Source organism: Choloepus didactylus, chromosome 11, assembly GCF_015220235.1.
Source record: "Choloepus didactylus isolate mChoDid1 chromosome 11, mChoDid1.pri, whole genome shotgun sequence".
NCBI lineage: Eukaryota > Metazoa > Chordata > Mammalia > Pilosa > Megalonychidae > Choloepus > Choloepus didactylus.
In genome coordinates, this window is record NC_051317.1 from 36,834,067 (window position 1) to 36,847,232 (window position 13,166).

Consider the following 13,166-nt stretch of genomic DNA (forward strand, 5'->3'; position numbering starts at 1 on the left):
ACTCAAAGGAAGGATAATTAAATTTATGGACATGTTTTTAAACTGCCACAAAGAGGCATTTTAACTGTAAGTATCATTCTCTGAAGTCTAAATTCAAGTCTTCTGTTTTAATTAATCTCTACAGAGAAAGTTATTCACCACAAAATCTGACTTTTTCCTATTTTTAAAGTTTGTCACTGAAGTATTTTGCATAAGTAGGAAAATATCATAGCCTGTGTTAAGTCCTCTTCTGAGGCAAACAGAACTCTGAACAACTTGTAAAAAGAAATAACCCAAAATACATGATGTATGTCTTTCCTAAACACAAATTGGATCAATATAAAATCTTTCAATGAAATTGCCTTAAGAGAAAAAAAAATTTCTGTATTAAATATTCATTGTTTACCACCACAAATTAAAGATACTTTTAAAGCTGTACTATGAAAGGATGTGTGTCCCTCAAAATTAATTACCTCAAGGTACTGAATGATCTTATTTATTCACTATGAACTGCATCTGAAGAAACATGAAGCTAGTGATCTAAGTAATAAAGACAGTAAGTATGCTCTATTTGCTTTATATTTTTCAAGGAAATGAACATTAAGTGTGTAGACGCCAATTCTCTGTGATTTTGGTTTCAATGTTGAAAGCCTGCATGGATGGATTCTGATGCAGCAAACTAGACCCACCAAAATAATTCTGCATCACTTCACATTAATTAAGAATCTTGAGTGTATGCATGCGTGAATATATACATGGGAGCATGTGATTAGGAACCCATGCTCTATATGGTAAAAAGTTTCCATATTTAGCATCCAGAGTTTTATTTTTGATGGGATGTAGGCAGGAAAATGATAGGACTGAAAGGAGATAATATTGGTAAATTATGTAAATAATGTAGATAAAGGAAATACTCAAATTCTGTACATGTGTCCTGACTTCTCTGGATTTAACTAACAGAGGAACTCTAATTTTAAATCTGCCTTCCTATCCTAACAGGCAGCCACTGAAAAAATTTTTTAAATATATTCTCAGCATAATGAGAAATTTAGTACATAGAATATCTAAATAAATAAATTTTCATATTTATGGTAGTAATATAAAAAATTATTTCTGCTCCTGCCATGTTTCAGATACCATATTGGATGCTTGGGATACATCATTTCTTTGAATTCTTACCACAACCCTGCAAGTTCAATGATATCATCTCTATTTTAGAGCTCAGAAACCCAATGTACAAGGTTCCCCAATTTTCTACAAATGCTTGGGTAATCACTTTAATATCTCATTACAAACCAACAACGGAAAAAAAGCAAATTAACCCTATAATGTACAAGATTCACCCTTTCATTTTTCACTAGTCCATTTAAGAAATACATTTTCTCCCCTTCCAGCCCTTTCTAAAAGTTCAGCATCACAACAAGCCTTATAGACATCTAAGTCCCAGCTCAGCAATTAATATTCCAGATAATCAAAACAAAACAAGCTTGCTGAGGCATTCTCCCCAATGCCCCTCATAAGTCACTTCAGTTAAAAAATTAACTAAACTTATAAAAACGTGGACTACCAAACACTAAGGATAAGCCTTAAGTTTATTAAGTTAGTGAATGTATTTACTGACCCTCGCTCCATGGCAGCCTCTGTGCCAAAAGGCACCGAGATAAAAAATCAAGAGCACTATTCCCTTGCAGCTTACATTCTACAGGGTGAAACACACAGAATATAAAGAAAGTACAAACAGACCATAAAAACAGCTAGCAGTGAATCCTAGAAGGAAAAATGAAGCAGGGCAATGGGAAGTGGGGGGCGCTGCGGCACGGAACACCTCTCTGGATTGGTTACAGTTGAGCAGAGGTGGCACATTAACTTTTCCAAAAACTGGCGAACTGTCCTAGACAAATCATGTAACCTCTTTAGGTCCAAGTGCTTTGGGTTGAGTTGTGTGCCCCAAAAAGGCAAACTGGAGTCCTCACCCCTATAACCTCTGAACATGAACTTATTTGGAAATAGGGTCATTGCAGATGGAATTAGTTAAGACAAAGTCATGCTGGAATAGGGTGGACCTTTAAACCAATATGAACAGTGTATTTATAAGAAAGGGAGAAGAACACAGAAAGAGGAGGCCGTGTGCCAGTGGAGATAAAGACTGAAGTGCCACAGCTGCAGCCAAGGAAGGCCAAGGAATGCCGAAAACCAAGAGAAGCTAGGAAGAGACAAGGGAGGATTCTCCCCTACAGGTTTCCGAGTGAACATGGCCCTGCTGACACCTTGATTTCAGACATCTAGTCTCCAGAACAGTGAGACAATAAATGTCTGTTGTGTTAAGCCACTAGTTTGTGGTACTTCAGCACAGCAGCTCTAGGAAACAAAGACACCAACTTTCCTGACCTGTAAAATTAGGGATGCCACTAGACGGCACCCAATGGACCTTCAAACTCTGAGGGTCTATGATTCTGAGACCTGTTATTCCAAAGGAAGCCCTACAATAAAGAGTTTACTCTAATATCTCTTCTGAAGAGTGGAGCCAACACTATCACTCTGTCATTATATTTATTATGTTCCTTTTGAATTACTGCCTTTTCCCGCCACCCCCTGAAAATAGAGGTGAATGTCTGTTCTCTTCTTTTCCATCTGAAAAGGTTGTTTATTACAAATTTTAATGCAATAGATGCAATATTTTGAACATCAGTAAGGAATCTGTCAAGATCCCACACTGGCTAATTTTGTTGACCAGGAGATTTAATTTGGTAAATCACTTACTGCTCAAATTCTTATATTCTGAAAATACCAATTAGTGACTCAATTTTAATGCAGAAGACAATTTCCAGTGACACATGAGAGGGCTCTATCCCAGGCCCTATCCTGTCCCCATCCCCTACTCCCATCCCTCTTTTTGATGACATAAAGGATTATACTGAGCAAAGCTTATCCAGATGGAGGGACCACCTAAAGCCAGAGGGACTTACGAATAGGACTGAGGAACCAGAATCCACAGTGACCTCTCAAGCCCAGTTTTATGGGCTGAATCTAGCAAGATGTATCAGTAACAAATGCAAAATTCTATACTAGGGTTTAGAAAACCATCTGTACAAAAATAACATGAAAAGCCAAGGGTTGGCATCAACACAAATGGAGAGAAATCTCTGTCTGCCAGGGCTGCTCTAACAAAATACTACAAACTGGCTGGCTTAAATAACAGGAATTTATTGGCTCACAGTTTGGAGGTTAGAAGTCCAACATCAAAGTGCCAGTAGGCCATGCCTTCTCCCAGTCTGTAGCATTCTGGTGGTGGCTTGCTGGCACTCAGCTCTGCCTCTAACAAATGGCAACCTCCTATGACTTGGAGTCCCGTGTCCAAATTTCCCTTGATTACATGGACTCTTGTCATACCAGATGAAGGCCCTGAGTCAGCCTGGCTTCATCTTAGTAGCATCTTCAGAGACCCTATTTATAAATGATTTCACGCCCACAGGACCAGGGGGTTAGAACGTGAACACGTATTTTGGGGGGTCATTAATCCATCTCCCACAATCTCCTGAGTAGTTTTAGCAATGAGTACAAGATGAGCTAATCAATAATAAGTGACACCCTTTTAAAAACAGTCATCCTAGGCTCTCATGACTTAAAATGTGGTCCCTGCATCAGCTGTAGCAGTAACATCTGAGAGCTAGTTAGAACTACAGAATGTCATTCCCATGGCAGACCTACAGAATCAGACTCTGCATTTTAACAAGATGTCCAGGTGATTAGCATGCACATTAAAGTTTGGGAAGCACTTTCCACATTTGTCACCTAGTTTGGGCAGGTGCCACTCAACATTAGCCTAGAAAGACCACTCCTATATTGCAGGAGCACCACACAGTAACAAGACACAGATCAGTTAGACCTGAGCAGTGGACAACCTCCAACCTCTAAACCTAGCAAGAACCTTCAAAGGCACTGGGGATGTTTAGTTCAGAGCCATGATATACAGTACGGTAGCCACTGGACACGTGGCTGTTATTTCTTTTGGATAGTGTTTCTTTAGGGACAACCAGAGGCAGCTATTGTTGTTCTTTTCAAATTGGTGGAGCTCTGTGGTTTGCAAGAAGTATTAACCCAGCTCAGTCTGGAGACAAGGATTAGAATCAGGCCCTAATATTGTTATAACATCAGGGGCTGGTAAAGAATATTCTCTTGTTTTCCAAAAACAGTCAGTAGGGAGTGTCATATGCATCAATGAATGTGAGATTTATGAATGTTTTCATTTCTTGTCTTATGAAATAATTTGAAAATATGACAAGGAAAATGAAACAAGAAAACCCAACTACCTATCAAAACGCAATGACTTCTGAATAAGTTGCCAGTGCACTCTACCTTTTCCTCCAGAGAAGAATTGGAACAACTCATTTTGTTTTCTCTTTAGAGAATGACTGCTGTAAGTCGAGGCAGGCAACTGCTAGATCAGATGAACTGACATTATGCTTGCAGATAAATATTTTGCTGAAGATGCCACTTAGTCTTGCTAAACATCCTCAAAGATAAATTATAGATCATCTTTTAAAAAAAAAAAAAATTGCCTCATTGAGGCTGTCCAGCTTAGCAAGCAGCATGCTTTGGGATTAGAGGAGAAAGAAAAACAAGAAAACAAACAAACAAACAAGCAAAAAAAGCCCTTCCCCTGTCCATAAACCAACAAAATACACTTAAGACTGACAGCAGAGTTTAGCAAGATATGTCTATCTCGCCACTTGATATCGAAGATAATATCAAAGAAAACTATCTTATCTTTATCCCAAGTTAAATCTACAATCTTGTGGTTCATATTTCACTCGTTTTATGTAGCTCATCTTCAAATGCTCATTAAAAATGCTAAGTAGTCATGTTCATGAGAGGTGGACTCTTTGACCTTATTTGGATCAATAAAATCTAAAATAAAGTATTTTTGAGGGGTGGGTTGTTTGCTGTTCTTTAATAATATCAGATTTTTATAGGGAAAATAAAATATTATGTTATTTGATCTAGCACAGAGAAACTTACAAGAGAATTTCATCTATCTTCAAATTATGGAATTATCTGTACCCTAATGTGGTGGAATGCTGTCTTTGAGATTAAGATTTAGAGTCAAAAGAACTCAATTTGAGTCCAAATTCTCATTGTGCTCAACATGTTTTTGAGATATTAGTTTGCACCTTAGTTAATGAGGGCTTTCACTGTAGTACATGATTCCTTCTGATTCTAACATTCCATGTTCTGTATGTCTATGTAAATAGAATAGGAAAAAGGGACTTCCCATTTAATCAGATAAAGACCTTATTTAGCCAAATAAAACCTAGGTGACATTTAAGAATGAACATCCTCATGAAAATAGTTTAAAAAATACATATTGCTAAGGAGGCTGTATAATGGCTCCGCAAAGACTTTTTAAAATTTATAAAGCCATCTGTCTTGAATTCCTTACAAGTACTCTTAAGTAAGAAATGGATAGACTGAAATGCATACACACAACTTTCCTGGCCAAATTTTGAAGTCTAATAATGCAACTCCTGAAGAAAGTTAGGATTCATATTTGTAGATTCCCTATAATCAATTCACTCATTCTGAAAATTGGGAAATCTGTTATAGCTTAAAGTAGCAAAGCCTAGAACTAACCATACCATCTTATTTTTAATTATAGAACTAATGGATTCAAGGAGCACCTGTTGTTTACCTTATTCTGAATTCTTTTAAAGATGTCATGTATACATGTTGTCGGCTAACTGAATAATTGATAGACTTCTTATCTCAATAACTAGGTAATGTTTCTTATTAATTCCTATAATTCATCTGAAGAAACCGTTTTGTTCCTTTTAAAGCCCATAACTGGTGAGTTTTATTAGTGTCTTTAATCAAGCTTCATAGGAAGTGTCTGAGTGGAATTTGTACATTACAGGTCCACTGTGAGTAAAGGTGGAAGGTAACAAGTTATCCAGTATCTGAATGGATGATCAAGAAGCTGCTGTTTTTATAACAGGAGCCCTGACTGTTGTCACCTGATGTGACATAGAAATAGCCCTGACTCTCTGGTGGCTCTTCAGCTGAGCACTGACAAGGAAGCCACAGCTGTGTTAGGAGGGCAGTTTCAAAATGGTAAGCAACTTTATGTCGCTGACTTTTACAGGTGAAATAGCCAGGGACTTCAACATTTATCTTCTCACCATTATGAATATGACCTGCTATCCAGTGTTGTAAAATCAGGGACTTACCGTGTCTTTTTTTTTTTTTTAACTGCCTTATCACTCATCCCAAGCACAGTGCTGACATCTACTAGTTACCTCATAAATATCTGTTGAATGAATGAATACCTCTTGTCCACTCCATGGTGGCCAAGACAACCTATGGCTTGATATTTATAAACAAATAATGCAAAGTTTACATTTGAATAAAGTCCATAGTACATCACAGCTTAGAAATTATTTTCCAGGGATGATCACCACCAGATTTAATGTTTATATCCATAATATGTTATATCAAGGCTACGTTTCAAAAAAGTATAAATTTATCAACTAAAGTAGGACATCTGAAATATAAGCACTATGGAAAAGGAGCTTTAACTTGTGCCTTGCCATATCCCCAGTACGTAAAATAGAACACGGCACGTTATGGCCACAAACCATCACAATTTGTTGAATGAATGAATGGCTCATACAGAGAGGTATAATTCAAAATGCAAGAGCAAATTAGTGAACCTGCATAATAAAACATTAAAAATGAAAATGATCAAACCAGAAATAAGTATAAAATGCAATTGCTTCTGTATCACTTCAACTTTGAAAATTTGTTGATTTTTTTTTAACTGCATGTTGGTATTGGGGATTGAACCATGTTCCCCACAAAAGGCATGTTGAGGTCCCCACCACTGGTCTGTAGGTGTGAACCCATTTGTAAACAGGACTTCTGAAGATGTTATTAGTTAAGATGCCCAAACTGAATGAGTGAGAGTAGGCCTTAATCCAATAGGGCTGAAGTCCTCATAAAGCAAAGCAAATTGACACAGAAAGAGGAGCCACAGGAGGAGACGTTGGAAGTCATCAGAGGGCAGAAAAGAGAAGGTGTCACCACATGCATCGCCACATGATGGAAAAGCTAAGAAACCCCAAAGATTGCAGGTCAGCCAGAAGATCCCAAATGTAGGAGGAAAGCTTTTGAGCCTCTGAAACTGTGAGCCAATAAACTCCTGCTGTTTAACCAACTGTATGGTATTTGTTGTAGCAGCCAGGAAACTCAAAAAGGCACACAAAAAAAGAAATCCTAGTCAAGAAACTAGAAATATGCTATATAAGTACAATGACATTTTCAACATTTCAAAAAACTATTTATCATTTATTTTACCTCATGCTGTGCAGATGGAAAAGTTGTCGCGTTTTTAAGAGATGATTAGAAATGATGTGGAAGTAGATACTGAAATTTTTAAATAAAAAGCTTAACTATGCAAACATATACCAGCCACTGACTTGATGAATTACTTGTTGATTACATTCTCAAGTGGCATACAGAAAATCTGTCAATGACAAAAGTAATTAGGTTAAAAACTGACCATTGTATGGAATTCTGTTAGAAATGTTTAACACTAATCTTTATACCTTGTAAGATACCAATAAGAATCTGAGATTCTTATATTATGAGAATTTTTCTATAGTTTCACACATAATTTTCACAAATTTTATCCTGTGCAAAGTAAAACTGTGCCCTCCATTCTTACTACTTTTAATTTCTTTTGGTCAACAATGAACAATCAAATTTTTACCAAATTGATATGCTCTTGAAACACTGCTAAGTTCTCTGGGAGAAAAAACATACCCTCATCTAAAACAATATGGAGGCCCTGCCCAATCAGGATGGTGGAAGGAGAGGTTTCAGGGCTCCATACCCCCACAGAAGCTTTGAACAACAGCAAGAACTGACAGAAACCTTTCTCAATGCTCCAGAGCTAAAGGACTGCAGTAAGAGGGCACGTGCCAAATCACGGAAAAGGCTCTTTTAAAAGCAGTAGGATCTTGGGGCACCCTGGCTGGCCCCTTCCCCACATCTCAGCTCAGCACAGATCTGCTTCCAGTGCAGATCCTTGGTCCTGGTTCCAGATGAAGCAGAATAACCCTCCTGCACATACCTGGGAGCATGGATGTCTGTCCCACTCTGGTGGTGGCCCGAGGGACTCGCCATCCCAGCACTCGTTCTGGGTGCAGAAGGCAGCTCCCAGGGCCCTCCTACAGAACACTGTGGGGAAGCCATCAAGCTGTGTTGCCTGGAGCAAGGGACTGGTGGCTGTAGGACACACAGTGCAGTGCCCGGGACCACGAGGAAACTGTTCCCTAGGAAAAAGGGTACATTTGTAACTGGGTCAATGAGGGAAATCTTAGGGCCACCAGTGCATGCTCAAGACAAGATGCATGTGCAGAACAGATGAGGAAGGCCCCCAGACTTTGGAGTTGACCTATTCTCTAAACTCACTGTATGGATAAGACCTGAAGGAGAGCACTTGCACAGGTCCATCTGCAAAGACTGAGATGTTGTGTGTGCGTGTGTGTGTGCGTGTGTGTGTGTGTGTGTGTGTGTGTGTGTGTGTGTGTGTTAGCTTCTAGCATTCAGGGAAAGCTCTATCATAACACTAGCTGAACACAGACTTAAGGAATAGATGACTCGGGTTCTAAATTCCACTGACAACACAATAAACTATCAAAATTGTCCAGGTTTCAATGAAAGATTACAAAACTTACAAGAAACCAGAAGTAATGGCCCAGGCAAGGGAGATTAAAGCTCTAGAAACCTTCAGTGAGGAGGACCAGACCTCGGGCATGCCAGACAAGACTTTTTAGAAAAATTGTGGTCCTAAATATGCTCAAAGAAATAAAGGAAAATATGGACATAGAACTAGAGAAAATCATGAAAATGACAGGTGAACACAACAGATTATCAATAAAGAGATGGAAATTATAAAAAGGAAACCAAACAGAGCTGAAAGTCATAGTAACAGAAATTAAAAATTGCCTAGAGTGGGGTTCAACAGCAGACTGGAGCCGGCAGAAAAAGAATCAGTAAAGTTGAAGATAAAGCAATTAAAATCATTCCATTTGAGGCGTAGAAAGAAGAAATAATGAATGAAAGTGAACAGAGCTTGAGCAACCTGTGGGACACCATCAAGCACACCAGTATATGCAATGTGGGAGTCCCAGAAGGAGAAGAAACAGAGAAAGGGGTAGAGAAGATAGTCAAAGAAATGATAGCTGAATACTTCCCATATTTAACAAAAGACATGAATATGCACATCAAGATGCTTAAAAAACTGCAAACAGAATAAACCCAAATAGACTCACCCAGGCAGCATATTATAATCAAATTGTCAAATGCCAAAGATAAGGAGAGAATTCTGAAAGCTGTAAGAGACAACGTGTCATGTTATGTATAAGGGAATCTCAAAACAATTAAGTGGCAATTTCTCATCAGAAACCATGAAGGCAAGAAGGCAGTGGATGACATATTTAAAGTGCTGAAGGCAAAAACAAAACAAAGCAAAACAAAACAAAAAACATGCCAACCAAGAATTCTAATAACCAGAAAAAACAACTTTCCAAAATGAGGGAGAGATTAAGCCCTACAAGAGGTGGCAAATAGAGTTCTCCAGATTGAAAAGAAAGGAAAATAGACAATAAATTGCAGTCTTACAAAGAAATAAAGATCTTTTGTAAAGGTAACAGAATGGGTAAACATAAATGCCACTAACAATTATATTTTTTGGCTTGTAACACCACTTTTTACTTCCTGTAGGATCTAAATGGAACATGCATAAAATTTAATGATAAATAAGTGATTTGCAACTCATAATGTATAAATATGTAATTTGTGACAAGAACTACATAAAGGTGAGGTGATGGTGGGGTATAGGAACACAGTTCATACATACTATTGAAGTTAAGTTGGTATCAAAGCAAACAAGATTGTTATAAATTTAGGATGTTAAATTTAAGCCCCATAGTAACTACAAAGAAAATATTGGAGAATATGCAAGTTCATTGATGCAGAAATCAAAGTACAGCTTACCAGGGGCAAGGGGCAGGGGGAATAGAGAGTTAATGCCTAATAGGGGTAGAGTTTCTGTTCGGGGAGATGGGAAAGTTGTAGTGTTGGAAGGTAGTGAGGGTATGGTCCTATTGTGAATATGATCAATCCCATTGAATGGGATGCTTGGGAGTGATTAAGAAGGGAATGTTTATGTTATATATATGTTCCCACAATTAAAAAAGAGAGCGAGATGCCCTCCCCCCTACGTGGGACCCGACTCCCAGGGGTGTAAATCTCCCTGGCAACGCAGAGTATGACTCCCGGGGATGAATGTGGACCCGGCATCGTGGGACTGAGAGTATCTTCTTGACCAAAAGGGGGATGCAAAATGAGACGAAATAGTTTCAGTGGCTGAGAGATTCCAAATGGAGTCGAGAGGTCACTCTGGTGGACATTCTTATGCACTATATAGATAACACCTCTTAGGCTTTAATGTATTGGAATAGCTAGAAGTAAATACCTGAAACTACCAAACTCCAACCCAGCAGTCTGGACTCCTGAAGACAATTATATAATAATGTAGATTACAAGGGGTGACAGTGTGATTGTGAAGACCTTGTGGATCACACCCCCTTTATCTAGTGTATGGATGAGTGGAGGAATGGGGATAAAAACTAAAGGACAAATGGGGTGGGATGGGGGGATGATTTGGGTGTTCTTTTTTCACTTTTATTTTTTATTCTTGTTCTGGTTCTTTCTGATGTAAGGAAAATGTTCAGAGATAGATTGTGGTGACGAACGCATAACTATGTTATCATACTGTGGACAGTGGATTGTATATCATGGATGATTGTATGGTGTGTGAATGTATTTCAATAAAACTGAATTTAATAAAAAAAAAAAAAAAAGCGAGAGCAAAGAAAGAGACAATGACAAATGTAATAAGTGATCCCAGACAGGATCTGACAAGGGAGGAAAAAGGCTCAAAACTACATTCTTGGTATATATGATAAAATGTACACAGACTAATAAGCTTTGCATCACGTTAAATTTCTTGAACTTGATAACTGCACCTCAGGTGGTTACGTAAGTGAATATGTACATGGCAGTATTCAAGGAACATGAGATACACAACCTACACTCAAATGTTCAGAAAATGGATTGAATGACAGACAGACAGATAGCTGGCTAGATGGATAGATGACAGAATGACACAGCAAATGTGTCAAAATATTATAACTGGGGGTTCTGGGTATCAGGGGCAGGAGGCTAGGGGTATGTTGGGGCTCTCTGTATGAGTTGTATTATTTTTGTAACTGTCTTGTAAATATGAAAGTATTTCAAAATAAAAAGTTAAAAAAAATAAGGCCATTCTGTTTTAAATTAAGTTTATAGTAATGTTACCTAAGCATGGGCAAAGATAGAACTAATTAAAACTCTTTTACTTGACAACAGTGATACAATTATACATTTTAAAATTACAAAATAAACACAAACATCATTATAAAATAAATCATTTGAACTTCACTTTGCATAAATACTTCATGGCCGTCCTAAGCCCATCCTTGTTCTTTCCGTGTCAGCCTACAGTGAACACAACTGCACTAAAGTGATTATAAAAACGGATACAAACGCAGCACAACTACTGCTCGGCCTACTCCATCTGGCTTCCCCCCAGGCCACTTAGCCATCAGCACCCAGATACTTAACCTAATAGACATATTTTAATCCTCTCCACCCCCTCACCTTAGCAGCTTTAGATGTCCCCAAAATGTTCCCTTTGAAATATTCTCCCTTTGGGCTTTAGGGACACACCCCATCCCACTGGATTTCCTCCTGCTTCCTCTCTGGTCCCGGTTTCTCCTTCTTTGCCAATGTACCCTCCACTATCTGGTCAGTGAGCACTGAAATGTCTTGGCCAGGCCATGCTGGGCTCTGCACTCTGTCCCGAGGCTGTCTCTTCAACACACAAAGCTTCTATTCCAGTGGCTTCCATATTTATGTCTCCATAAGCAGTACATGTGGTTGCTTGTCATGTTACTGAATCCTCCCCCACCTCTGCCCTGGCAGAATATTTCTTCCTTTTGGTCAAGATGGTCCCTATAAGATCTAAGCTGTGCCAAGTAGACAATTCCTTGAGTCTTCTGGAACCCTTGCGAAAATGCACAACCTTTGCCTAGGAGTTGCTAGACTCCTGGAATATAAACCTGGGGGTCCCATTGGCATGCTGCCACTGCAAGTGAAGAGCCTGCCTGGAAATGAAGTTAAATGAAGAGGAAAGAAGTAAGAGATGGAAGGAGAGAGAGATAGCCATCATCAGCAGGATCACCGGGCCCTGGGTGTGCCTGAGACTAGCCAGAGACTTGGAATTTTTGCTCACATGAGTCAATCATTCCATATTTCCATTAATCCAGTTCAAATTGACTTTGTATGATGTTCAAGAGTCCCAGCTAGTCAGAAGCCTGGCCCTGAATACCCAGAAACACAGCGACACACCCTGAAGCACAGAAGGGGTTGATAATAGGTAGGGAGTTGTGTATCCCAGACCGGGGAGTTACGTATTCACTCTCTCGTTAGCAAGACTGTCTGCACGTCTCAGAACTCGGACTGGAGCTTCCAGAGATTTGCTGGGGTCGGGGTGGGAGGGGGAAGCCTTTGGTAAAGTTCCCCAAGGAAGGACAATCTTATGTCCAGACTGGTACTCTGGAAATCAGAGGGAAAAAAAAATAAATCTATGATTACAGGGACACATTTTGTCCAGGGCCAGCAATTCAGAATGGCTGTCAGAAAACCGTGAGCCTTGCAGGGTTAGTAAAAGGAAATCTAGTTCAGGTGTCAAATCTCTTTTCCTCCAGCAGCCTGACTATTACATATAAGCTTTCAAATATGCCAAGCAGGCAGAGGGGAAGGGAATACAAGAACGAAGATGAGCTAACGTGCAAACATAGAGCTCTGATTTATGTGTTGAGTTCAAAGGAATGAGAACATCTACATAGAAAGTTGTTTCACTCCACTTTGCTGAAAATTTCAGGGAAATAAACACAAAATTTAATGGAGTTAAATTTTGTGGCAAATTAAAAGTGAAGAACATATTTTGTTTTGAATAAACAACTATTCCCTAGATACTAAATTTTAAGGTGACAGATTGGCAATAATATAGTTACCAATAA

At 38.8% G+C, this 13,166-nt stretch overlaps 1 protein-coding gene across 4 annotated transcripts in view; it reads right to left on the reverse strand.

Moving 5' to 3' along the window:
* The window catches only part of CTNND2 (catenin delta 2), a 1,032,924-nt gene that overhangs the window by 970,587 nt on the left and 49,171 nt on the right, over nt 1-13,166 (reverse strand). Inside the window, exon 1 of one of the 4 annotated variants that reach the window (XM_037798888.1) lies at nt 8,108-8,203. The exons of the other annotated variants lie outside the window; for them this stretch is intronic. Coding sequence (XP_037654816.1) covers nt 8,108-8,117 — 10 coding nt within the window. The 5' untranslated portion in view covers nt 8,118-8,203. Of the gene's footprint in view, nt 1-8,107; nt 8,204-13,166 lie in introns of those variants that run through there. 4 annotated transcript variants of the gene reach the window in all.